At 37.6% G+C, this 27,115-nt stretch overlaps 3 protein-coding genes across 5 annotated transcripts; 1 reads left to right on the top strand and 2 right to left on the bottom strand.

The window, feature by feature from the left end:
• Positions 1-2,220: 2,220 nt before the first annotated feature.
• LOC131331130 (B3 domain-containing protein REM16-like) lies at positions 2,221-5,961 on the bottom strand. Of its 3 annotated transcripts, none has more exons than XM_058364973.1 (5): positions 5,672-5,961; positions 5,273-5,387; positions 3,613-4,090; positions 3,094-3,263; positions 2,221-2,747 (listed from the first exon to the last, which is right to left on the bottom strand). In XM_058364973.1, the coding sequence occupies exons 2-5, from the start codon at positions 5,381-5,383 to the stop codon at positions 2,409-2,411; spliced, it is 1,098 nt and encodes a 365-aa protein (XP_058220956.1). In that variant the 5' UTR covers positions 5,384-5,387; positions 5,672-5,961; the 3' UTR covers positions 2,221-2,408. The 3 variants fall into 3 exon arrangements, with proteins under 3 accessions (XP_058220956.1, XP_058220955.1, XP_058220957.1); XM_058364972.1 differs by having other exon boundaries at positions 5,557-5,859; XM_058364974.1 differs by lacking the exon at positions 5,672-5,961 and adding an exon at positions 4,244-4,311 and having other exon boundaries at positions 5,273-5,384.
• A 9,842-nt stretch (positions 5,962-15,803) lies between these two features.
• On the top strand, positions 15,804-17,145 carry LOC131331131 (dof zinc finger protein DOF3.4-like). The gene has a single exon (XM_058364975.1). The coding sequence runs from the start codon at positions 16,135-16,137 to the stop codon at positions 16,798-16,800; it is 666 nt and encodes a 221-aa protein (XP_058220958.1). The 5' UTR covers positions 15,804-16,134; the 3' UTR covers positions 16,801-17,145.
• Positions 17,146-22,381: 5,236 nt separating this feature from the next.
• On the bottom strand, positions 22,382-26,282 carry LOC131331132 (probable thylakoidal processing peptidase 2, chloroplastic). The gene is made up of 7 exons (XM_058364976.1): positions 25,322-26,282; positions 24,011-24,079; positions 23,850-23,918; positions 23,681-23,767; positions 23,509-23,576; positions 22,913-23,318; positions 22,382-22,731 (listed from the first exon to the last, which is right to left on the bottom strand). The coding sequence occupies exons 1-6, from the start codon at positions 25,982-25,984 to the stop codon at positions 23,198-23,200; spliced, it is 1,077 nt and encodes a 358-aa protein (XP_058220959.1). The 5' UTR covers positions 25,985-26,282; the 3' UTR covers positions 22,382-22,731; positions 22,913-23,197.
• Positions 26,283-27,115: the final 833 nt, after the last annotated feature.

Consider the following 27,115-nt stretch of genomic DNA (forward strand, 5'->3'; position numbering starts at 1 on the left):
AAGAACAACTTTTTTGTCCCCGTCTTTCACCTTTCTATCTGTTTGTCTCTCTCCTCCCTTTCTCTCTGTCCTCCCCTCCCTCTTTCTCTCTTCCTCTCCCCTATAGACGCTGCAACCCCATTTTTTTTAAAAATTGAAATATTGGGCAATTTAATGAACAAAGTTGCAAGCGCGAGAGGGGAATTGTGAGCTCCATGAACGGACTGGTGCGCAAGCGTGAGGTGTTGGCTTCCATCGTCGTTGCTCTGTTTCAAATATTGAGAATTTGTGGCTGTTAAAAACTAAGGGAGAAAGGATTGAAGGAGGAGGCGGCGACGGTGGTAACGCCAATTTGAAGGATTGAAAGAAGGAATAAAGAAAAGGACAAATGGGTATTTTTCTCTTATATATATATATATATATGTTTTTTGTAAAATTCAAAATTCTGTTAATGCGGATGGAGAACATGACGATAGAGAGTGTGTCTGCATATTTCACAAATCACCGGATGTTATATGCACACTTTTAAATCATAAAAATATCCGCACACGGCCTAAACTCCAGGAGGTCAGAGTCAACTTTGCCTAGTAAATACAATCCTTTGGCACTATCACTTCATTTTTTTCTTCCTTAAACCCATCGTACTTCCTAAGATTCTTCAAGGGATACACTGAAAAACATTTTGATAAATGCGCAACACTACTTTGTTCCACCCCCCCCCCCCCCCCGATTTCGAACGCTTTTGGATTTTCGTTTTTTGATGAGGTCATTTTTTTCTTTCCGTGTAAAAACTTAGATTTTCAGCCGCTGCCATTGTAGATCTCACCGTGTATTTGTTGTAGGAATCTAAATCGTCCATTTTATAAACCAAAATTCATTTATTGACACATATCCAATCAAGCTGATTTCTTGAAATGGTTATACCACTATGCATGCCGTACAATAGGAACGGTTCAGATTAATTACTACAATAAATGCATGATGGGGTCCACAACAACGGTGGCAGTTTCCACCGCCGGCCAATAGAATTTAAACTCATCCCAAAATATCAAAAAGGAAAAACTATTGTCCACTGAAACATCAACAAGGAGAGCATCAATGTAGAGCAATAAAAAGTAGTGGATATAGCTAACTATCCTTTAACTAATGCCATGACCTAATTGTATAGTTTGCAAACCAGGAACAAATGCTTAGAGATTATTACTTGGCCAAATTGCAACTGTTAGAGATGTTTCGGCCATTTTTTAAGAGTCAAACCCATTTTTTTGGCTCATTACAGTGTTATTTGGTCAAAATTTGGCAGAGAGATTCAATGGCTCTATCCATTAAGTATTTGGCGGCTACCACTTGCAACAGTTGGATACTTTGATCAAACTCACATATCACAGTCATTGGAGTGCTCCCAAGAGCCATTAGATTTACAACCCTTGCAGGAAATGACAGTTTCACAACCAAATTTGGCCAAAGAAATGGCCATGCCATTTTTGGCTCCCAAAATGCCACCCCATGGAGTAGCGAATTATGCCATTTTTGGCTCCCAAAATGCCTCCCCATGGAGTAGCGAATTTTGGCCTGGAGAAGAGAATTTTGGTCTTGAAGCCAACATATGGCTTTGGCACCCAAAATGGCTCCCCTTTGAATAAGCATTCCAAAAAAATGACAATAACTTTAGGATCTATACTGAGTACTTCAAAGAGCAATGCAGATAACATTGCTGGCCCGGCTAAAACTTGATTTGCCCATGTTTGTTTGCTGTTTAGAGTAAACAAAAAAATCAGACGTATCCTTCAAAGAAATAAAATCGGCATGGGCACTTCCTAACTAATTGGTCAAAGCATTAGAGTGGATTTCACTTAAAAGCAGCACTGAGCTGGATGGCAGCAAAATTGTGCAGAGGACACAATGTAACTAAAAGTTGAATTAAGTTTAGTTTGCTCTGGCAGCAGCAAAACCTGCTCTAACATAGCAATCCATAAATTCATGATGTGAATTATGTGATCAAAATGAACTCCAGTCTCCAGCTAGTTCAAAAGAAAACATTGCTGCAAGGATGCAGACGCCGTATTTTCCGCTTGTGGTTTTATGTGTCTCAGTTCTATGTTCCATCTTTTGAAGAGCATTGCAACACACCAAAAGAATAGAGCAACCATGTCAAAGGAAAAACAAAATAAATTTCCAGCTGAAGTAGACAGTGAGCAAAGAAATGGTGGTCACTGAACCAATGCGAAACACAAGGCTATCTATGTTGAGACTACAGATCATAATAGTATTACGCAGCCTACTAGGAACACTTGTTTTAATGGTACTTTTCAAATCCAAAAGCCACATCTGAGTGCATCAAAATTGCCCACCACAAACTTTCAAAGTAAGCAATACTCTCATAATGCCATAAACACAAGCAAGAACAACGGAACTCTTGCACCATTGCCCTAATTTCGTTCCGTAGCATATTTTGAGCGCCTTCCACGCCTTGAAGGGGAACGGGACACCCGGGTAAGGGGACTTACCTCTGCGACAACTCGAAAGATACTAACATCCATGACTATGTCAACGTGAATTCCACTTGAAAGCTCAAACAGACACACGTCAAATTCTTCCAAGTTGTTATCAAAAGCAAAATCCTTCCAACCACCAGTCAGTCCACGGGCACGACTACCGACTATACCATTATATCTGGCATGCCATGTTTTCTCTTTCTCTTTAACACGGAGTGTCACATCTTTGCCCTTACGAGGCAAATGGGAAAACACCCATTCAGAAGGAATCGACTGCATCAAATAGTGGCACAGTAGTCAGTCGAGATCATACTTCCAAAAATATCTAGGGTTAAAGTTTTTCATATCTATCAGCAATTTGACTATCTGTATAGAATGACTAACGAAAATAATGAAAGGTTGATAGTAATATGGAATTGTTTCTCACAAGCACTCGTTTTTTGTCTCTATTCTTATGCATTTACACCATTGCCGCTTTGTCTTTCACTTTCACATTGGATTTTGTAAATTCACCAGAATAAAAGACATACAAATAAGCAATGCATATTGCATAAACAGGAGTGAAAAAATCAATCGCAGAAGAGAATATGATTGAATGAGGAAGTACAAAAGAATTTACCAGGAAGAATCCCCTGTATACATGTGAGGTTCGCATCACTACTATGCAACTGCTTGGAGTAAATGCTGCACGTGCCATTTTTAGTGCATTCTTTTTCTCCTCCTCCGTTACAGGTCTTCTGTTGGATACGTATTGCAACGCATAGCCCCCAACAGTTCCGTCTTTTGCAACTGAATTATTTGTAAATCAAAGAACCAAACAGAAGACATGCATAATTCATTACCTCCGAATTGAGTAAAAGATAAACCACAAGATTGCATACCTTCGAATTTTTTTTGGGGGGGGTGTGCATTTTGAAGTCGCCGGAATTTAACTAAAATAGCAACAACAAAAGAGAATACACAGACCAAAGAAATTTTGGAAGACTTCTTAGATCAGAATCGTATGTGCCAAACCAAGGAAATTTTTTTGACTATTTTCTCAAACCAACAAAGAAACATTGAAGACAATTAACTAGGTGAGAGAACTATGCAACAAGAGTTTGACACATTGCACGTTTGGGAAAATAAGAAGGCTTACCCGAATTAACCTTTTTCACTCCAACCCTTCTCTTAGATTGTGTGGGCCGTCCCAAATGCGCTGACTTCAGATTCTCATTGTTTCTTGGTCTTTTTGATGGACTGCATTCACCACCACAATCCAACGAGTCACACTCAACTTCAACAGGACTCTCTCCCATGTTTCTCTTTGTTCGGAATCCACCATCTCGTTCTGTATGTCCGCATTTTGTGACAAAATATGAAGATTCCCTCTCACAAAAGCTCTGCCCATTGAATATAATAACATCAAACCGTGACTCCCCATTGTACCTAAAGATCAAGACATCATCTTCTTTGAGCAAATGATCCTTAACAAATTCTTTCCAACCATGTTTGAAAAGAAAGGTCTCCCCGCATGAGACCAGTCCCACATCCCACTTGGCACCACTTGGACCTACTACAGTTACATTTTCGGGTAATTTCTTTTTCATGTTTCTGCCAAATTTTTCCGGAATAGCCTGCAAAAAAATTGAGAATTACCATCCACTTGGCATCATTCAGATACAGAAAAGTTTGCAATTTAAATTTAACCCAGTAGCCCAAAAGCACAACAATCTACTAATAAGAAAGACCCTACTAGAATATGCAACATAAAGAACTAAAGGAAGTACCATAACCAAAATGAAGCAGCACTATCCTTGCGAGTTTCTCGAGGATCTTGACCAAGATATTAAATTAACTGAAGATTTAAATAGATGGCCAGTAGATCATATGCGAATTCTCAAGTAACTAATTTTCACTGCATGAAGGATTTGCTCATTTCACCTTCACAAAACAGCAAAAGGTTTGACAAACATTGAGCATTTCTTTCTCTACCCCTGCTAGTACTGATTCTGCAGTACTGCTATAGTTATTTGGGACTTAGATTGGATGAATTCTACAATCAAGAAGAAACTTCTACAAGTACATCACTGATAATAGTGCATCGATCACGCAAAGACCTATCTTATTAATCCAATCCTTGGACAATTCCAAGCCCAGATTATTCGGTGCCAATTGCCAAATTCAGTGTGAAGTTGTCTCCTACTACATGGATGCAATTTCCGTTCATCATTATCTTATTTTCCCCTGAAGTTTGCAGTGATTTGGGTGGCACCTAAAACAATCTCTGTTTATCCCAGCACCTATTGTGAAGTGCAATGCTATCATGATACAAACAAATACGGTCACATCTTGAATCTAGAGCCATCCAATGGAAGTGGGCTCCACAAAACAGTGAGAGACATATGTGCATCGGACAGTTTCAGACACATGCGTACGAATCAGTGCACACGTACTTTTCCATTATGAAATATCGGCCCTAGCATCGACAATGACTCGCTTTCAAATTTTTCAGCATCATACGTGGCCAGACATATATAGATTTCTACAAGGAGATACGATAGAACTATTAATTTGGTAAGGTAATAGAGTTGGACTAATTAGAAGTCAATACACTCGAATCATGATTGACTTAATTTAGAGCTAAGACTCTGACTCTCTCTCTCTCTCTCTCTCTCTCTCTCTCTCTCTCTCTCTCTCTCAAACACACACACACACACAAGCACAGACATCGTCGTATACAAACTCAACCAAAAACACACACCAACGAAAGACAGTCAGGAAAAGAGAAAGGGTTAAGAATAGATTGTTGAACTCACGAGTTGCTGATCAAAACCCGGGGGGAGAATTTGAAGGAACATAATGGACTGGAAATGGGTCCAGTACATGTCTTGTTCCCATTTACTGCAATCCCTGCAATCTTCTCCCATCTTTCTGCCAAAACAAAACAAGGGTTTTCAGAGCATAGGCAAAAGGGGGAAATACTGAGACTTTATTTAAAATCTAGGAAAGAAAAAATTGGGGGAAAAAAAGCCCTTTTCCGGGGGGAATATGGAGTTCTTTAGCTTCAAAGAAATCAAAAGATGCAAATTTCCGAACTTACAGCGTCTATGCGAAAGGATACTGAAAATTCTTACAAGCCCAAATGCACAAATGCAGCGTGCCTTTGGGAGGAAATGTAAAGAGAAACATTTGTGAGAGAGAGAGAGAGGATTTACCGAAATCCCACTGAAATCTTTGCCGTGCGCAAGGATTGAGAAAGGAGAATTGAAGGGGTTTGAAACGGGGGAGAAGCAGCTAAGGTAAAGACAAAGGGTATTGAAATCTACCCACTGTACTATCAATTTGCATGAATCAACTCATTTCTTTACACGAGGCAAGTCTACTGAAATTGACACCTGTGGCTGCCATGGTCTTTCACATCCTTGGCTAATTGCTTTTAGGAACCGACAGTACCCAACAGGTACCGACGGCCACCAGAGCTCACAATGGGTTCTGCACGGAAAAACCTAACCTTTCAATAATTTTAAAACAAAAAATTGAGTGGGGAGATTGGATCTAGTTAGTTCATCCAATCTTTTCATTTTTGCTGATTTTTCAAAAATATAAATATTAGAACAAGCACCTATACATATCGGATTAAACTGATTTTTTGTTATGCCCACTCATTTTTTTTAAATTTTTAATTATTGAACGATTCTGATTTTCCGTGCAGAATATGTAGTAGGCCTTACGTAGCCGTCGGTACAAGGACCTAGGTCTCTTAGCTTTTCTGTACATATAGTACAACTAAGGTCGGCCCAAGTCAAGCAGCCCGAATTTCGTAGCTTGGTTTAGGTTGGCTTCGGCTGAATCCGAGCCTGTGTCTTCGTCTACGTGTTAGGCGACAATAAACCCGTCGTACTTCCCTGGATTCTTCAATGGATATAGAGAAAACATACGATGAGTGATTTTCGGACTTTTCAATTTATTAATCACACTCTTAAAGGATTAAAGGAAGTGTGAAAATTAACTCCTTATTGATTTTCGCACTCCCCTTACGAGTACGGTTAATAATTTGGAGAGTGCGAAAATCACTCTCCAAACATATTGATTAATGCTTTAGTTCCCTTTGTCCTCCTCCTATCAAATAAACGGAATGTGTAAGCATCATGCCTAGATTATCCCAAAGAATTTGGTCAAGCTCGCATAAGAAAATAAATAAGTATTTGTTTTTCATGAGATCACATGTTCGAATTCTATAAAGCACAAATATTCCTCACCTTGGGGCTACTGTAGTGTTTGTGAGGTCATTCATTAACTTCAGAATCTTGAAATTAATCAAAATGCACACAAACAAACAGCTGTTGGATATATAGCTAACCATGCTTCATGTCTCGTACATTTTGCAAACCAAGAACAAATGCTTAGACATTATTACTTGGCCGAATTGCAACTGTTATCAAGAATCAGCAATCTAAGAAAAATGACAATAATACGAACTTAACTTAAAGTTAATTTAAATTTGAAATTTTTGTCCTTATTTGAATTTTTTTCACATTTGTTTGTTTTACGCCAAACTTTTGTGGGTTATTGATTCGTCTCTACGAGAGGAATCGGAAAAGTAATTTTTTTTTAAAGTTTTATCCAAGTATTTGAGAAATAACCACTTTTTAGGCTAAAAAGTGACTTTTTTTTGCTAAAATATCGTTATTTCTCAAAATATTTTGGTAAAAGTAAAAAAAATTCCTTTCCGATTCCTCTGGTCGAGACGAATCCATAACTCACAAATATTTAGCGCAAAACTAACAAATGCGAAAAAAATTCAAATAAAGACAGTTGCCAAATTTAAATTAAGTTCATAAGAATGCAGTTTAACATGCATTAGGCTCCACGGCTCTACTACTTTCAAAGAGCAATACAAATAACAAACATTTGTGGCTCGGCTAAAACTCGATTAGCAAACATTTGTGGCTCGGCTAAAACTCGATTAGCTCATGTTTGGTTGCTGTTTACGGTCAAATTTATTCAGATATATCCTTAAAAGATATAAAAATTGGGAAATAAAACAGCATCAAAAAATTGAATGACCAAAGAAGGTTGGATCTTTCGGTGAGCTCAAAGATGGTTGGTTTAATAAATGAACCAAGCTCAAACACTACGAATTTGCTCGGCTCAGCTTGGATCTTTTGCCCCCTTAGGTAAAAGTAGTGTTGAAGATGAATACACAAGTTTTTGTTAATAATTAGTGCGCAGGCCAATTTATACGGATCTCGAGCAGTAATCTTAATTGGGTAAAACCCACTGTCCACTATAACGAACTCCACTAGTGCTGACAATCCAATTGCAATAGTAAGAGTTAATGACAATCCAATTAAGCTTTTAGAGGTGACCTGCATTCCAGAGATGCTACCTACACTATCTCATTCTACTACATCATTTTGTGAGGCTCATTTTGGATCCCACAAAAATACATAAAAATACTCATAAATTTTAGAATATTATTTTATGGGATCCTGTAAAAAAATTAGCTCCAACGGATATCGGTAAGTATTATACCTAGATTCGTAGGGCAAAATTGAGCAGTTGAACAGTTTCGGTCCTACAAATCCAAAAATAATACTTATCAATATCTGTTGGAGATGATTTGTTACAGAGCCCCATAAAAATATTATTTTAAAATTTATGATTTTTTTGTTATTTTTGTGGGACCCGAAGTGACCTCCCAAAAGATGTAGTGGAATGAGATAGTGTATGTAGCATCTCTGCTTGCATTAATATTGTAAAACCTCCTAAAAAGTTGACTAGTAAAGATGAGAACTATGAAACCAAGATTAACAATCTTCAAAAGTACGATTATCCACTCTCTCTTCTTCAATGCATAGGTTTTTTCTATTTATCAAACTCATGCTCTCTTTCCACCAACAAAAATACTAAAAGCTTAACGTATTTTATCATCTCGTTTTCACTAAAGTTTTTACCAATAATGTTTTCACTCATATACTCATCAACAATTTATTCAATACCAGAAACAACTTAATATTTCTCAACAACTTATTCACTCTTTTATTTACTACCGGAAACACCTAACAACTTTTCAACCACAAAAAAAAATTTACAAATTTTTCACTACCAAAAACACCCCTCAATGTACAGCCCTTTGGGCGGTTTTCCCAGTTCAACAACTACTAAAAACTCAATGTATTAGGTTTGATAATAATAATAATAATAATAATAATAATAAAATCAATGTATGGGTGAATGGCATGCCGCATGGGTTTCATTTGTGATGTTAGTATTATTTTTTCACGCGGGCATTAGTGAGACACTACGAGCAATTTTCACGTAATTACCATATATAGCATTACTGGATTACTTAATTTCAATAAGCAATTCAATCCAAACTTTGGAAAACAAATAGTACTAGTAATAGTTATTCAGCTTCTATAGAGGAGTATAGTATTTGACGATAGGTAGGTAACCACATTATTAAAGACGTTATGAAGCTCATGTGAAATTTGTACTATTATCTCCGTCCCAAAATGTTTATCCTGTCCGTAAAACGAGCATTAAAAAATAATGCATTTCTTTCAAGAAAAAATTCAAATTTTTTTCATAAATAAAAAGAAGGAGAAATTAAATAGGCATCCTACCTACTAAACTTATTTAGGCGTCCATCCTAGAGGGTTTAAATACTTATGTTCTCATTCTCAAAATACATCGTTGCCCCATTGTACCCCTATCAATATATTATTATAGTATATTTGTGTATAGAATATTATCACTTCCCATATTTATAGGGGTATTGTTGTTGGTTCCTTGATTATAGGGATTTCATTTGCCGTTAAAAAAATATGCTATGTTATCAGATTCTAGGTCATCCTCATATTCAGATTTTTTTTCTTTCGATAAGTTTACTTCATGAAGGTAACTTTTTCACGTCTTCGGCTTCAAAATTCTCCTTTATTCCTCTGTCATAGGCATTCATCACTTCTTTGGTGGCTTTTAATTTTTTTGGTGCTGCGAATAAGGTAATCTTCCTCTTCTGAAGATCCCGTTAGTACCGATGCCGGAGTTAGCAAATGCGAGAGGGATCCAGTGCTATGCTACTTCCGCATGTGGCTCCCCGTCGGTGGAATCATTCACAGGCATGGAGCTCTGGCCGCCAGTAGTGGTAGTGCTCCTACACCGCCCATGCCTCGTTGCCGTTGCCCGCAGCCTACCATAAACAGTTATGAATGGTCGAGGAGCTGGTCGAGGAGCTGGTCGAGATTCTAAGGTTGTGTCACTATCGCTTCCGTCCTCTTAATTGTTGCTGCAGACGTTACCGGGATATAAGTTTTAGGTATTATATTTTTCAATTTTTGTCTTGTTTGTAAATTGATGATTTTATTTGATATTTAGAAAAGAGAGTGAACGACATCAAAACAGTCATGAATGGTCGAGGTTCTAAGGTTGAGTCACATCGATTCCATCATTTTAATTGCCGCCGGTACTGAATTCCATTGTTGGAATATCAGTTTTAGATATTATGTTTTTCAATTTTTGTCATGTTTGTGAATTGATGATGTTTTGTTCATCTACTTCGATTGAAACCTACACTTCTCAAAACTTGTCATGTTTTCTGATTTTTGTCATTTTTTAATTTGATCATGTTTTGTTCATCTATCTGGATCGAAACCTACGCTTCTCGAAACTTGCCATGTTTTTCAATTTTTTCATGTTTTTTAATTGATCTTGTTTTGGTCATCTATTGCAATCAGATTTTGTGAATTGATCATGTTTTGTCATGTTTTTCAACTTACACATTCGTTTTTGTAAGGGTTGTGTTTTATTTTTAGATTTTAGAGGAATGAAAATATGAGAGAGAATATTAGGAGAGAAAAAAAATTCAAAAGATTAGGTGAGAAAAATGTTTGAAAGCGGAGAGAGAATTGAGATAATTAGATAAGATAAAAAAAAAAAGAAAAGAGAGAGAGTAAGATTTGAAAATTAGGAGAAAGAAAGGGTAGTTTAGGATTAAATTGAATTTGAGAATGGAAAGATAAGTATTTAAACACACTAGGATGAGCACCTAAATAAGTAGGGTAAAAAAGATGTCTAATTAAATTCCCCTAAAAAGAACTCATAGATATCTAGTGAATTATTGAAAAAAATTTATTGCAAAAATTATACTCCCTCCGTCCCTAAATAAGTGTCTGGCGCGTAAAATTAGGCTTTATAAAATATGTAAATTTTTTATTAAAAAATTTAATTTTTTTTCACAATCTAAAAGAACTCATTGTTATCTATTGATTAGTGAAAATTTTTGATTTTTTTAACGAAACAAATGTTTTTTTAAGGCCTAATTTTGTGCGCCGAACACTTATTTAGGGACGGAGGAAGTACTATGTTTACATTCTCTTGCCAATATGTATACATTCTCGATTAAATCCGTGTAAGGCTCAGAGTGGATCCTACGTGGCCGTCAGTACGCATGGTTGGTGACCGACGTCGGTTTCCGTAGCAAGGTCCTACTATGTATATATCCACATTTATCTGTGATTTTCGATGTTAAAAAAAGAAGAAGGTGAATTTTCCAAATGGAATGACATTTCCTTGTCAAGTTTGAGACGTGGAGGACAAGACATTTGTCAGTAGATACCCTGAATAATTTATACAGAAAGTCTGAGCTTCCCGACGGAAACTCCCGACCGAAATCCCGACGCCGCACTGGGCCCACTCCGGCTACCGGACGGCTGATCGGAGCCGACCAAAAATTCTAAAATAAAAAACCGAGTGGGTTTAAGCAAGAATTAACGGCATCCGATGTGTGTAGGTGACCGATCCAAACACTCTATTTTTTTGTATTGTGTGTATACAAAAAAATGGAGTGTTTGGATCGGCCACCTATACACATCGTATGCCGTTGATTCTTGCGACGACCCACTCGGTTTTTTTTTTTAGAATTTTTGGTCGGCTCCGATCAGCCGTCCGGTGGGCGGAGTGGGCCCGGCTTGGCGTCGGGAGTTCCTAGTCGGGATCTGTAGACTTACTCTAATTTATAATGGGTTTGGATTAAAAAGTTGAGAGGCTAAATTCGTTTGACCCAAAAAAAAAGAGTTGAGTGACTTATTTTTTTGTTCTTATTCCAAAAAAATTTATATTTGTTTGTTTTACATCAAATTTTTGTGACTTATTGATTCGTCTCAACGAAAAGAATTGAAAAAGTAAAAAATTTTGATCGAAATTTATAATTTTTTGAATAAAGACAAAAATAAGTCAATAAGACAACTTTTTTTACTTATCTTTGTCTTTTTTTAAAAAATTATGATTTTCGATCAATTTTTTTTACTTTTTTAATTTCTCTTATCAAGACGAATCAATAAGTCACAAAAATTTGATGCAAAACTAACGAATGCGAATTTTATTTGAATAAAAACAAAATAAAACAAAAAAAAGTTACTATTCCATTTTTTTAATCCAAAATCACCGGAGCGGGTAGGAGTACACCTATATACTGTATATTTGACCATAGTCTACCAGTAAAGGACGAAAGGCGTGAAGGCGTGAAAGGGGGGTTAACATGTCTGGGGGCAGGCAAAACCGGATTCCACTGGGAATACTGCTACTGTAAAAACCGCAGTGCTCATCGAAAGCGACGTTGGAGAGTCTCTCTTCCATCCAGACAGACACAAACGGCAGAGAATCTGAAGACAGGCGCATGTGGTTCAGAATCTGAAACTCTTATCGCCAAGACTCGGACTCTACGCTCAACGCCGGAGGCCAAACTTGTCCTCTCCTGACTCCGTCCTTAGACACTGCGTAACGAACCTCCAAGAGACGAGGATTTCGCCCCCCAACTGTCTCGAGCACGTTGATGCGAGATTAATTCATGCAACATTCATGTTTGGTACGGGTGCAAAAAGCTTCAGATACGATCTAACCTAACGGTGTTTCAAATTTAATTTAGTTAGTATTGAGCGACTATGCTAGCGACACACACGATTATAGAAAATTATTATGTCCACGCTTCTTTTTTTTTAGCAGAATAAGAAAATAGCCGATGTTTCTATACATGTAAGATGTACTTGGGATCAATTGGCATTGTGTTTTAAAAGAACATCGCGCATGTATTCTATAAAGAGAGAGTTTGAAAATCATCTTGTTGAATACTTAGGCCATACTCTTCAATTTTATTAAACCCTAAGTTTGCGTAGTGATCGTCACTGGCAAAGAGTTGTCTTCAAAAAACTCTTTTTGGTTTGAGGTAGGAATCTTTGGTCTAAGATTTGACTCTTATCTGTGTGCAATTAATTTTTATGTTGAGCCAGTCTATATGACAATTTACCCCGACTTTAATTACTCATCCCGGGTAGCAAGTTGTAGAACTTATTTCCTCAAGTAGTTTGTTTATTGAGAGTCTAATATCAAGTTCGGTACTAAAACAAGTTTTGCCGATTTGGGAGAGGCTAATGTAACAAATGAAAAAGTTAAAGTGCATTTTGTATTCGTTAGAAACCTGAGGGGAAGGCAAGTCTAATTTAGGGTCTCTTCTTCCTAAGTTTTTTCTGCCTTTCTAATAGTATTATTTAGTTTTCGTAAATTTTTGTTAAGCTTTTCACCGTAATTCCTTAGATTAATTATTCCTCTAGACCAAAAAGAATATGAAAAGTATAAAAACATGGCTGAAGCTGGAAAAAGTTCATATAGATTGATACTCAACACGAAAATTAGCTATTCGTTTTTTTTTTTCTTTGGTCTTTTTGGTAGTAATATTTTTCAACTTTTTATACTCCCCTCATTGAAATAAATGGTTAATTCAAAAAGAGAAAAACTTATTCACAGCTTCATGCAATGTCAGTCGTCAAAAAGTGTTTTGAACAATTTAGATTAAAAATAATTTATTATCATTAACAGATTGTTTTAGTCTAATTTGTTCAAAATACTTTTGAACGGACGAAATTAAACGGCATAAACCTTATTCACAACTCTTGCGTCAATAAAATTTTCTCAATGAAAAAATTTGTCGTGAATCTAACAATATTCTGGCCCACAACTTATTGGTCCGTGAAAACAGACCTACCTATGGAAAGAAGAGGGGGGCGGTGATGGCGGTAGTGATGGGGGGAGAAAATCTGATTATGCGGACTTGATGCAATTGATTTCGATGGGGGGCTATGCTATGCTATGTTTATATGCCCAATTATTGCTCCCCACGCTGTCCGACATTAATGATGCTGTCGGTCCACCTATACCCGAATACTACTCCTACACTCCTAGTACAGTACTATTTACATTATTCTCTCTCCTCCCTCCCTTTTCTCTCTCTCTCTCTCTCTCTCTCTCTCTCTCTCTCTCTCTCTCCTCCCCTTGACGACCAAGCCATCTCCTTGTTTACAAGTTTCGAACTTTGGTTTGGCAATTGGCATTCTTCTGTGTCAAATTTGCATATGTTTTTGTTTCTTTTGAACTTCAGCTTGTTTTTTTATAGTACGTGCTCTATAACCTTTTTTCGAACGGCTACTTACTCTATAACTGAAGTACTGTTAATTGATTAGATTAAAAAAAATACTGTTGATTGATAGATTTGGATCATTTCTTCGTTTACTTTCCTGATTTTCCCCGTTAAAGCAGATAAAATGCAAATGATTAACTTAGAAAATTGCTAAACTAATAAAAGTCAAAAAAGTTGAACACGCTGTCCAGAGAGATTCAAACGATACAATTGACACATTTATTTAATAATTTTGAATTTTAGATTCTAATCATAATTTTATTTTTTTTAATTATTTCTTTCATTTTTCTCTTTATCTTTCTCCAATTATTATCTCAATTTTTAATTATTATTTTATTTCTCTCTACCCTCATTACCTACAAATCTAAAATACCAAAATGAACGGGGTCAAAATTTTGTCTGACATACAATGGAAGGAATGGAGAAAATTTATAGTTCAGTACTGGACTGTTAATAAGCTAAAAATAATTATTGAAAGAGCACATATTAATTTCAATGTATCTTGTACAATTCTCAATATACCATCATACACTAGTCTACATTTTTTTTACACGTTTTAATACACTTCATGACCTTAACGACATCCTAATAAATTGTACGCAAGTGTTTGTGTATTTGTGTATGTAAATGTTTGCGGTTCTAGACTTACTGATCAAACAAATTCAGACCACGTCTAGTGTGAAACAGATTTCGAAACGGCTTAACTGTGAATGCTTTTTCGCTCTACTTTTTAAAAGAACGCAAGTTAGATTAATATTGAACAAAATCATGAGTGGAATGTCTACTTTTTATAACTAAGATAAGAAAACAATGTTTCGAAGATTACGAGCTAGGTCAGAATTCTTAACGACATTGGGATTACTATACTACTATACTGGTATATTTGCACCTTCAAGTACAGCAGCGCTGTATACAAAGCTAATACGATAATCGATCCCCATGTACACGACAATTGAGTGTAACCTAAGATAAACTAATACTTTGATGTAGTGCAAAGATCACAAGCTTTATGATATCCATTAAAAATGTGAAGTTGGAATAACATTATGTGAGGGAAAAGTCTAGTCGTATTGTGCAAAATATGGACGTGACAGTTAAAATATGGTTTAGATTGGGACTGTCTCGTTCAATTGAAACTTGGACTATTGAGGATCCGATCCCTTGTGCAATATGCCACCAAATTTTTTTATTTTTTATTTTGTAGTATTTTATCAACGGTGTAGTCTGAAAATTCTATAATGTGTCTAACGGACTATGAAGCAATCTCACACACACGAGTAGAGATTAACTTACTTGCCTTGATTGAGGAAGTTTGATTATTTTTGTTAGAAATGCCAACTAGTATCGAATTATCGGTTGACATTTTTTTTTTTTAACAAATAAACGAGCTTTCAAACCAATTGGAGTTGTTAATTATTTATGTGAGTGGTAAATGAACAAAATTATTTTCAAAACATAAAGGCCACCAAGTGACTCGTACCTATTTGTCTCTACATATTTGTTTCTCTATAATTCCAGGACAGATTGCAAAAAAAAAAAAATTTCTCGTTGAAGTTTTATTGACAATTCCACAACTGAATTATGCAGAAACACATAGGTACAAAATCATTACTCGTACATGCACGCGACTTGAACTCTACATAAAAACCTTGGAATATGATTTTTGCACTTCTTTCCTTGTCATTATTCATCGTAAATTACCGAATTATTCTAACTTGTTAGATCACTCTCCAGTCTCCACACGTATTATGAAGGCTAATAAAAACAAAAATCATGATTAAAAAAATAAAATAAAAACAAAAATCATTATCCCAAATCATTCTTTTAAATAATAGTTTTGGCTTTTCACACAGTTTAAGAGGCAACAAAAACCCGCTTTTATCCTTAGAAAGTATCCAACCACGACGTCGTTCAATGCAGCAGACAACCCACCGCTTTCTGAAAAGCCCTCTTCCAGCAAAGACTTCCCCCCTGCGTCTTAAACGGACCTTAACTTTGTCCCCTTCCTACATACAAAATCCTCTCTCTCTCTCTCTCTCTCTCTCTCTCTCTCATAGGAGTATAATATTCCCTCTCTCCTCCCAACAAAACCTGCTCCCATTTTCATTCTCATTCTCTCTTATTTTCTCCCTTTCCCACTACACTCTCCTCTCTCCACTAATAAAATCCACCTCACAAGCAAAACTCAGCACAAGGTAAACCAAAATGCCATCGTCAGACTCAGGCGACCGCCGCCCGGCGCGGCCACTGCACGGCGGGACCCACCCGCCGGAGACAGAACAGCTCCCCTGCCCTCGCTGCTCGTCCACCAACACCAAGTTCTGCTACTACAACAACTACAACCTCTCCCAGCCCCGCCACTACTGCAAGTCCTGCCGCCGCTACTGGACCCGCGGCGGCACCCTCCGCAACGTCCCTGTCGGCGGCGCCACCCGCGCCCACAAAAACCCCAGCAACAAACGCTCTCGCACCACCACCGCCACCTCTTCTAACTCGAGCCACGACCCGTTACCTGTCGACCCGATTACCCAAATCCACATGCCGTTGGATTCCGTGGTGAACCTGAACGAGAAGGTGCCCGAGGCGGGGGGTTTCGCGTCGCTCTTGAATCTGAATGGGGGCGGGTTTTTTGGTCTGAGCGGGTACGGGGCTGGGTTCCGTGAGATGGGATTTGGGGTCGGGCCGGGCATGTGGCAGATGGAGGATGTTAGCGGTGAAAATGTCGGCGTTGGCGGCAGCGGCGGTGGTGGTGGGGCGGAGGGTGGTGGCAACATGTGGCAGGTAGGGGGTGTGGAAGGAGGGTTGGGCGATGGGAGTTGCTATGGCTGGCCGGATCTTGCTATTTCCACGCCAGGTGAGGGGCTCAAGTGAGAAAATCTCTGCTGATCTGAGCTTTTTCGAGAAATGGGAGAAAAAGGGGTTAAGCTTCTCTCTCTTTCTGGTTTCTTTTTGTTTTTTTTTTGCTCTACTTGGTTGCTGATGCTGCTGTTTTGTGAGTCTTTTTTTGGGGGGTGGGTACAAAAACAGGGGTTATTTACGAATACTAGTCTACATTTTGGAAGATTTTGGAATATCGGAATGTTACAAATGGGGTGGGATTTTGGACGAATTTGGGGACTCTCTGTAAATGTAATGGTCTGTTTGGGATAGGCAAGTTTAACAAACCAGTGTTGGTTTTATTTGCATTAATATTATGGCTACAACTCACTTTTTGTTTGGATTATGGGTTGATTTTTACTAGTACTTTTCCTCTGTTCTTCGGACGGTGGAGCTGATAAACAAGAGATGTCTGTGCGTTAGTTCCGAAAGTATGTCGGTATGTTTGTTCCCGTGTAATATCCGCGTAAGATTTCACAAAAGGATTTTCCATCCACAGGATGTCGGTATGTTTGTTCCCGTGCAATATCAGCAGTAAGATTTCACGAAAGAATTTTCCATCCACAGGAAGTCGGTATGTTAGTTCCCGTGCAATACGGCTTTCACAAAAGGATTTTCCATCCATAGGATGTCGGTATGTTTGTTCCCGTGCAATATCAGCTGTAAGATTTCACAAAAGAATTTTCCATCGGGCAATCTTGTTGTGGACGTTAAACAATTCTTTCCATCGTGCAATCTTGTTGTGGATGTTAAACAGGAACAAAGGTAGAGGCATTTTAGGGCTGCACCATGGTGCCCCAAGTCCAATAGAACTGACAAACGTGCCAATTAAAGACAAGAGTATAGTTGTTGCCTGTTAGAAGTTTGTTTTATGAGTATATATACAGTCAATTTTAAACGAGTTTATATATGCGTTGATTTTGAGTAATATCAAAGGCTGAATGTGTCGAGTACTGATAGCGCGTTTGAGTTTGTAGATTACAAGTTTGATTCGATAGATTAACGAGTTCCAAATATTGTTCGTATTGCAATCTTGAGTTTCAAATACAGTATTGTTCATTCTTATCACCTTCAACCAAACATGACCTAACCAAACTAGGCTGCCAGACTTTTTTTTTTTTTCAGAATAGGCTGCCGAAGGCATGGGATTCTCTCAGCTCTAAGTTTTAAACCGGAAGAAACAATCCAAATGAGGACTACACATCGAGAAAATCAATAGTTCGCATCTGTTCAGAGATTCTTTGTGAGAAGAGTTAACTTTTCTCATGAAGAGTATATGCGAAGCATTAATTGCAGCACTAGATGGTCCAAGTTTCCACTGTAGTCTAAGTGGATCCACTTCCGCTGCCAAACTAACTACCCTGAATGAGAAGTTTTTGTGGGAAGAGTCAATTCTTGACTCCTCTTTTTCTCTTTTTAAAATTTAGACCGTTCAAAACACGTTTGAACGATCTGATTAATCAACGGAGTACCACGTGCCTGTTATCCTATTGGCACCAAATAAAAAATAAAAAATCTCACCCCAAATATTGTCATCATTATAGACACGGTTAGTGTAATGAATGGGGGTTAGGGCTAGTTACCTAGAAAGCATAGAGTAGTGTGTGGTGCGGCTTGCCTCTTGCAGTTACCCATTATTATAGTGTAGCATTAAAATACTACCTTCGTCCCATAATATTTGTTCGGTCCGCAAAACGGAGATGTAAAAATAATAAAACTTTTGTAAGAAAAAATCAATTTTTTTTCAACAATTCATTAGATATCGATGAGTTCTTTTAATTTATGAAAAAAGTTTGATTTTTTCTTAAAAGAAATGCATTATTTTTGAGTCTTTGTTTTGCGGATCGGACAAACAATTTGGGACGGAGGGAATAGTTTGAATGGTTAGGAGGTTGAGGTTGATGTAATACTCTTCCACAAATAAGGTTACAAGGTTATGATGAAATTCCCACCGGCCATTGCTCCCTATTGATGCATCCATCACACTCACCCTAGCTAGCTAGTTGAAATGTCATACCCCGTTTGTTTTTGTGCATCTCTTTTTGGCAATTTTTAGTGATGGAATGTGGATGCGTACCGGCATTATACTGTTGCGCTACTGTTGCGCTTTATTAGAGCAAGTTTATCCGTTGGTGTATCATAATTGCTGGTATGGCTAAAACAATTTTTTAGCTCGCTACAGCGTGTCATTTGGGCATAAATCAGACCATTTGGTTGAATGCATCTCATTTTTGAGATGCAAATGAAATGGTTTTGGTTGTTGTGATAAGTTTTTGTTTTAGACTAAATGATACTACGAGGGCCAATCTTCTGTACGTTGGAGTCAAACCACTTAAACTTTGGAGGGCTACACAACCATTGGGCCAAACCCAAAGTCAATGATGTAAGTTTGGCAATTGTCAAAATTGACGTCGAATTTGACACCAATAATAGCACTAGCACTGCCAAAATTTGGTGTTGAACAAGTACCAAGCAGGACTTGAAGTCCAAAACATTTTGGCCTTGTTCATTTCGCATTTTAGTTTTGTTTTTTAATCATTACTTTATAACGCTTTTCAATTATTACCATATTTCTCTCATTATTAGAGCATTCACAGTGAAATAAGCAAAATAAAAAATTGTTAAAGTTAGCAATGTTGGATAAAAAAAGTGCTCACATTGGAATAACCAAACCTAGCAATCTCTTAACAGCTCATCAAATTTTGGCTCTTCAATAATCAAAGCTAGCAATATTTTGTCAATAACCAAATTTTATTTCTCAATCAAGTACACCAACATTACAAAAAACCTTCTCTCTCTCTCAACAATGTTTTCAAAAAATGATTTTAAAAAACTGTAACTTTCGGGTTTTTTTTAATGTTTTTTTCAGAAACTTTTTTTAAACAAAAATTAATTTTTTCAAAATTTTTAAAAACTGTAAGTAAATAAAGTGTGTTATTCAAAACTTTTTTATAGAAAACTGTTTTTAAAAAACTGTATTTCTAGTTTTTAAAATTTCAAAACTATTTGTGTAAATACATTTCTTTCAAAATTTCTCAAAATTGTATTTATAATTTTTAAGTGAACAAAGTGTGTTTTTTGAAAAACTGTTTTTTGTTTTGAAAAACTATTTTTTCTAACATAAACTGTTTTTTTCCTTCAAAAACCGTTTTTTCAAAACATATGCATGAAATGACGGGAAAAAGTTTGGAGGGCTCATTAGTTTTGATTATGAGCAAAAAATAACCAGTGTGAGATTTAACATTGCTAACTTTAGCAATCTCTAAATGGATAATCAAAATTTGATGTGGCATGTTTTGATTATTTTCACATTTACTTATTCCATTGCTGATGCTCTTACTTTCATTACCCCTCTCTCCAATTATTTTCATATTTCTCTCTCTACCCACTACAAAAACTAAAATATCCAAAAATGCAAAACGAATAAAGCCTTTATTAGTTGAAGAGAAACATAAGCATTAACTTTTGTAATTGATTGCATTTCCCCATAGAGTTGTGTCATTGTAAACTTTAGCTAAAGACTATTTAAGATATTGCTTTGGTCCATGGACCATAGTACTGGCCAAAAAATTTCACGCCATATATTCGATTTTTTCTTAAATTTCCTAGAAATTTGTCAAAAAGACTATTTTAAAGTTGTTTTTTTAAAAAAAAATAATGATAATCCTAACAAATATTGGAAAATCACTATCCTGTGAAGATCGATAGTTCCCTACATGGGTAATCTTTATATAATAAAGGATTTTTTTACATGTGAATTTTATTTTAAGTTGTACTCTGTTAAGAAATATTTTCTGGACTCATAAACAGTTTTTGATTTTGTAATCTAGTTTTTTTTGCAAAAATCTGTTTTTATCAATATCAAAAGCCTCTATATTACTAATCAAATTTCGAAAATTAAAAACTTAAATTGACTTTATTACCTTTGTTTGAGCTTAAAAATTAATACAACCATTCCGCCACTATAATTCAGCCACTATCCTGTGAATTCCACCTGTCCCATTTATTTGATTCTTAAGTTTGATCTTGTTTAATAATTCTTACAAATAATCTGAAAATCAAACGTGGGCGACGTTTTGTAGAAAATGGGCCTTCCAGTAAATAGTGAACACGGCCCAAGTGTCTCCCGAAGGGGAAGCCCATAAGCCCCGTATTATTGAGGGAAAATGATGGCCAATGACGTGTTTTGATAATTAATACCCGCCAAGGATATTTTGTTCATTAACAAATGTTCTCAGCATGCCCTTGACGGGTATTAATTATCAAAACACATTCTGGGCAGTCATTTTTAAATTATAACCCAAAAGGCCGCACTATTTTCACGTCTGGTTTTTTTTCTTTTTTTGAACTGCCTATTTTCACGTCTTAGGTCCAAATATTTTGCAAAAGCTAGGGGCCTCAATTACACCTGCTAGAGGCCGGGCATGCGGGAAGTTATTGGGCATATTCGGTCAAAAATTGTTTTGATTCAATAGTGTCAAAAGATGCAAAATTCGGCTTTGCCGGCCTCTAGTATTAACAAGGTAAAGAACACGTCTAACAACCGAATGAAAGCAATGCAAAAGATGAAAAGATGGTCCACTTAAACAATTGTGTATGATTTTCAGCCGACTGTAATAGCTCAACAATTGTAGGCTAAATTATAAATAACATGTCTTCTTCTCTCATATAATAGTCGTAAGGCAAATGAATTAGGAACTGTAAAACAAATTAGATTTTTTCCTTTCGAAAAAGTGTAGTTACATGTGTCTTTCTTCTTCTAAGATTAAAGAAAACAAAACAAGCACTAAAGTAGAAAAAATTCAATTACAGCGAGTTGAAGAATCCTCCACCATATTCAAAAAAAAAAAAAGAATCCTCCACGCATCTTCCTAATTAATAATTAAGCATCTAATCATCATAACTTGTTATAAAATGGAGTACTCAAAATAAGCTCACATACTTGCATTCAGATGCCAAAACGAAGCTTACGAAACACAAGTAATTATTCAATTGATATTGGAGCGCCGTTATGCTGTAACGATACATGAACGAAACCATCGAAGTTCCATCGGCTCACGCACGTACAACACTCTAAAATGCATGCTGAGTTGAGCAAGAAAGAATACTGAGACTAGATGGAACATTCCTCTTTCTACTAAGATACTCGATCGGTCGATCCCCTCGGAAAGGAGAGTCGGGGAAAGAAAAAGGAGAGAGGGAATGATCAAGAACATTATATCATACATAGAACATCTGTTGGAGTTTAGACTTGTGGGTTTCATGAAGTCAATAAAAGAAAAAAATGGCCAGGCCGGGACATCCCCGGCCTCCCTGGATTCACATTTCTGAGCCCATCAAGAGTGCGCATCGTCTGGACAGGATTGATTTCCAGTCTGAACTCCAAGACTGGGAATTCACTGAAGAGCTGCTACATAAGAGAGAGCTAGCTCGACTTCAAAAGCATATGCTGAGCTTCCTTTTCTCCCTCGGGCGACCCCGAGCACCGCATACCAGAGAACCTATGATACTTTTTAGTTTTTGCACAAACCAAGACGACAAAAATGCACATGCCAAATGAAATAGTAGTACCCAATGCACAAATACATCACTTCATGGATTCGTCGAACATAAAAAAGGTTAACTCAATTGTATTACTACTTCAAAAGCAACTGGCTCACAATGCAGGCACACCAGAAATTAGAGAAGTGAACAACTGCAAGGAGCTTTACAAGCCTTCCTTTAATGTCATAAAATGAAGAATCTTTACCATAGGGTACCACTGATCTCAGCTATTTAACTTGTTTCAGCTCTAACAACATCACAAAATTTTCTACAACAAATTTGTAGGGAGACAGAGCCCTTCAATGTCAATCTTTGCTCTACCCCTTAACTATCCAATCCATCATATCATGTTACAAGGTCACTACCAGAAGAATGCAAAACCTATTTTACCATCCAAGTAATCTATATTAGCAATTGTGTTCCTTTTGTTGGCTCAATATTGAGCATCCGTAAGTATTCCCACTTCAAATCATTGCAACGATGAGTTTGTGATAAGATGTTGTCAATGTTTGGTTTTGCATTCTTCCTGTAGTGACTTTAAAACATGATAAAATTGAGCCACTACATTGCAACGATGTTTTAAAGTCACTACAGGAAGAATGCAAAACCAAACATTGACGACATCTTATCACAAACTCATCGTTGCAATGATTTGGGATGCCCAAGACTTCGGAAGTCGGAATATTTACAGATGCTCAATATTGAGTTAAAAGAAAGAAAACAATTGCAGATATAGATTACTCGGATGGTAAAATAGGTTTTGCATTCTTCCTGTAGTGACCTTGTAACATGATATAATGGATTGGGTAGTGAGGGGTAGAGCAAAGATCGGTTTTTCAAGAAGAGGTCAATAGATTGCCACTGCATCATCTTCTATTGGTTCTTCATAAATAGCGTCGGAGGCTTTGGAGGGGGGCCAATAACGAAGCAGCGACCTACCAACGATGTTTCTGATTGGTAGCGGACCCCTGAAAAAAAGGCGCAAGTAACATGTCAAAACAAATCTTCTCCCATAATAGATGCACATTGTTAACTAATCTTCTTCAATTTTCTGTGTTTTGGATTCAGCATCCATGAAAAGTTTCATGGCGAGAAAACTACGGAACAGCGCAACTACAGAAAAAAAGAAGGAAATACATACTGATTGCAAGGAATTACCAATTATGGGAATCAAAACTGTTGTTGCGGTTGTCCCCCATTACAAACACATAACCTTGAGGCACAATCTGCAGAAATTTAATTTGCAATGATTTTCAGACCAACGTAATAAATAGTTTGGGGCTGAGGATAAGAAATTGGCATCAAGAAAACAAGAACCACAAATCCTTACAATTGGATCCATTTCATAAGCAAGGGGCTCCAAAATGAAATCCTCATCTTTCACAACACCATTCACCAGTAACTTACCATCACGCACCTATTAAGCATAGAAACACATGATATTTAGATATCAAGACGAGGCAATGTCTTATTTTCAGTTATAAGAGAGAACTTCTTACTTCAACGTAATCCCCTTCCTTCGCAACAATTCGTTTTATAAAAACATCACGAGAACTATAGCCAACTGCCTGCATCACCAAATCAGAACATCCTATGTATTAGTTTCTAATGAATTGGTTAAAAGATTGTAATTTAAGCACTTTGCAAACTCATTACTGACCTGAAGAATTGGGGGCGCCTTAAATATCACTATATCGGAAACATCAGGCTTCCTAAAGAAATATGAAACCTGACACACCAGATAAAAACAATATGAAAACTCAAAGAATTAAGGAGGCTCCCCTTTTTTATCCCACATAACTTAAACTTACAAACCAAGTGAAACATCTACTTCCATCTATCATAATTCCAGGAAAAGTTCACAAAGCAAAAGGTGCACAAGTGTTATTTATACTGCAAGAACAAGCACGCATGAACCATTAAATTTATGAATACACTTTATGGACAATCACATAATATATACTCTCAAAAGAAGGATAGCTTAAAATTAATAGACTAGGTATCGGTCTATGCCTTCAAAAAGGTTTTCAGTAAGAGAGTGAATCACACACTCAAAGAAATTGGAATAGAATTGTCCACTTCAATATTCCCCTGAAAAAACCAAGTTTGAAGCTGTGATAGTGAAGAATATATGAACGGTTATTGGACGCATGATACTTTTGACATGCTCAAAAATTAGTTTTGGCTCCTTATATGATGATATTGACAAGAATCAACATGGTTTTGCCCAAACTGCACGACTCTAATGCTAAAAAGTAATGACAGTTGTTAACACTCTGCATGTTGGCGCAGTGAGTCACATGCCAATAGGGACGTAAGGAAGCCTTTGGTCTTGGGTTCAAATCTTATGCTATCAACTCCTGAGCCAAGTCTATGCAAGGCAAAGACTTTGACCCAGTTGAATTGCGCTCCCGCTAGTGGATAGAGGGATTGATCCTGGATTAGTCAATCCTTGATAGGATGGCAAACGAACCGAGCTGCTCACGAGCCTCATTAAGGCTTGGCTCGGCTCATTTAGTGATTGAGCAAAGCTTGAGCTCAAGTATTAGGCTTGTTTACTAAACGAGCCGAGCTCGACACTCAAAAGCTCGGCTCGGCTCGCATAAGCTCGGCTCCTTTGTATAGGCTCAGCTCGTTGAAAGAGGCTCATTATGTAAATTAGTCAGGCCCAGGCTTGTTTACTCGAGCTCGAGTTTTAGGCTCGTTTCATAGACAAGCCGAGCTCTCGAACACTACGATGCTAGCTTGGCTCGTTTACACCCCTAATGATTCATTGATACGATATCGAGGTATCAAAACAATAAAGGAAACAGCAGATGCCAACACATTTCTTGTAATCTTTCATTCCATCCATCAAAATGTACTATATACCAAGGTCCATTCCGACCAAACTTTTCATGTTACCAATGAGGCATGTACACTTAACAAATAGAACCTCAACAAAAGAACAATCAATTTAACAAACTTGTACCTTCTCAGTTAAAACGCGGTCACCCACATCCAGAGTCGGATACATCGAAGCCGATGGAATCGACCTCGGCTCCGCCAACGACGACCTGAACAGAATCGTGACAGTCAACGCCGTCAACACTGCCTTCGCATCCTCCGCCCCGAAATTCAAAAGCCTCCCAAGCCAACCACTGCTCCTCGCTGCGCTCACGCCCCCCTCCGACACCTCCCTCGCCGCCTTCTCTCCTCCGCCGGTCCTCCTCCCGCCTTGATCCGCTACAGTTATAGCCGAACCCAGAATCAGCTCGTTGCACGGCAGCCACTTCGACCCTTGCAGAAACGGAACGATCGACGACGCCTTGAACGGAGAAATCGCCAAAGTCGACTGCCCGGATACCCCAGCCGAGGATTTTAATAGGGAGACCAAACCCACGACGATCGGGGAGGAATTACAGTTCTGACCTCCAAGGATTTCGCAAGCGAGAGTCGAGTACATAGACGATGCTGATGATGTAGGACGGAAGCTGGATTTGGGATCGATTTTTTCGGGGTTTTGGGTGGGGCAGAGGAAGCGGGAGCGGGAGCCGAGGAAGCATTCCTGGAAGAGGCGGCAGGGTGTGGTTTTGGTGGAGGCGAGGGTTTGGGCGACGTAGCCGGAGTAGGTGACGGTGAACCGGATCGCCATGGGTGTGGTGGGGTTAGATGGGCTGGTTGGGATCTGGCGATGAGAGAGAGAGAAACCCCTAGAATTCGAGGAAATGGGGAGTGGGTTTTGAAGGTTTGAGAGTCAACTTGAGAGGTAAGTGAGAATTGGAATTGATAAGACAGAGAGAGGGTGGGTGATGATAGAGAAGAGGAGGAGAGGGAGTTGCGGAAGCTGGTGAGTCCCAGACGATCTCTCGATGAGAGAGAGAGAGAGAGAGGGGCTCAGGAGAGAGAAATTGGAAAGGGAACGCCAAGAAGATGGGGGAGGGGGAATCTAGCTATGGGGTTTTTATGTGCCCTTTCGGGGGAAGTCTCCTTGTTTCTTCCTGTTTTCTTCAAAGAATAAAATACTAGGAAATCAAAAAATATAAAAATTTGGAAGGAAAAAAAGTTATGGGTAATTAAACAGGCCTGACAATAATGAATCCTTCTTGCTTCTTCTTGTTTTCTTTTTACAAGTATGAAAACATTTTTTAGATAATAGGCTATTTTTGTGGGATTAGTATTTTTTCTTCCCATAATAATGTTGATGCTCCTTTATAATTATGCTTTTGTGAAATAATGACACTTGGAATCTTATGAGAGGTAGAATGTTATGGTGAAAAAGCTTCGCTAGACGAGTGTAGCTCAAATAGGGAAAAAAATCCTCGGCTTAAAGACCTATTTAAATTGAACAAAGTCTCTTTCGTTGTTCATACCTTTTCTTTGCCATTTTTAAATTTCTTTCTAAGTACTTCAAAGATAAAATTTAAGATGGAGAGAAGAGGTTAAATTTGGTGTAAATATTATTAAAGTTTGAAAAATAATAGTATTGTTTCTAATTTACTCCTATTACCCTTTCCTTAGTACTTACGCAAGATAAAAGACGGAAGAAAATGTGAGAAGTTTAAAGCTAATTGTGTAATTTATTTTCTTAATATTTTTTAAAATGCATAGAGGTACAAATGGGTCGGATCAATATTATCAAGTCATGAGCACAACACGCTATATTGAACAGCACAAAAATTGGCTTGGGTCGGCACATGCATTGCACAGACACTTTATTGGGTCCAGATGAGTTATCGTACGTTTTAGAGTTTGCCCATGGCAGGAGCGCAACACACAATAGAGA

The sequence above is a fragment of the Rhododendron vialii genome, chromosome 6a (genome assembly GCF_030253575.1).
Source record: "Rhododendron vialii isolate Sample 1 chromosome 6a, ASM3025357v1".
Classification (NCBI taxonomy): domain Eukaryota; kingdom Viridiplantae; phylum Streptophyta; class Magnoliopsida; order Ericales; family Ericaceae; genus Rhododendron; species Rhododendron vialii.

Coding starts and splice junctions, on each gene's coding strand:
- LOC131331130 (XM_058364973.1), bottom strand. CDS start 5,383: ATGGGAGAAGATTGCAGGGATTGCAGTAAATGGGAACAAGACATGTAC. Junction 3,264..3,612: donor AGTGAAAAAGGTTAATTCGG/GTAAGCCTTCTT, acceptor CAAATAATTCAG/TTGCAAAAGACGGAACTGTT. Junction 2,748..3,093: donor TATACAGGGGATTCTTCCTG/GTAAATTCTTTT, acceptor TATTTGATGCAG/TCGATTCCTTCTGAATGGGT.
- LOC131331131 (XM_058364975.1), top strand. CDS start 16,135: ATGCCATCGTCAGACTCAGGCGACCGCCGCCCGGCGCGGCCACTGCAC.
- LOC131331132 (XM_058364976.1), bottom strand. CDS start 25,984: ATGGCGATCCGGTTCACCGTCACCTACTCCGGCTACGTCGCCCAAACC. Junction 23,919..24,010: donor AGGCGCCCCCAATTCTTCAG/GTCAGTAATGAG, acceptor TTGGTGATGCAG/GCAGTTGGCTATAGTTCTCG. Junction 23,768..23,849: donor AGGAAGGGGATTACGTTGAA/GTAAGAAGTTCT, acceptor TATGCTTAATAG/GTGCGTGATGGTAAGTTACT.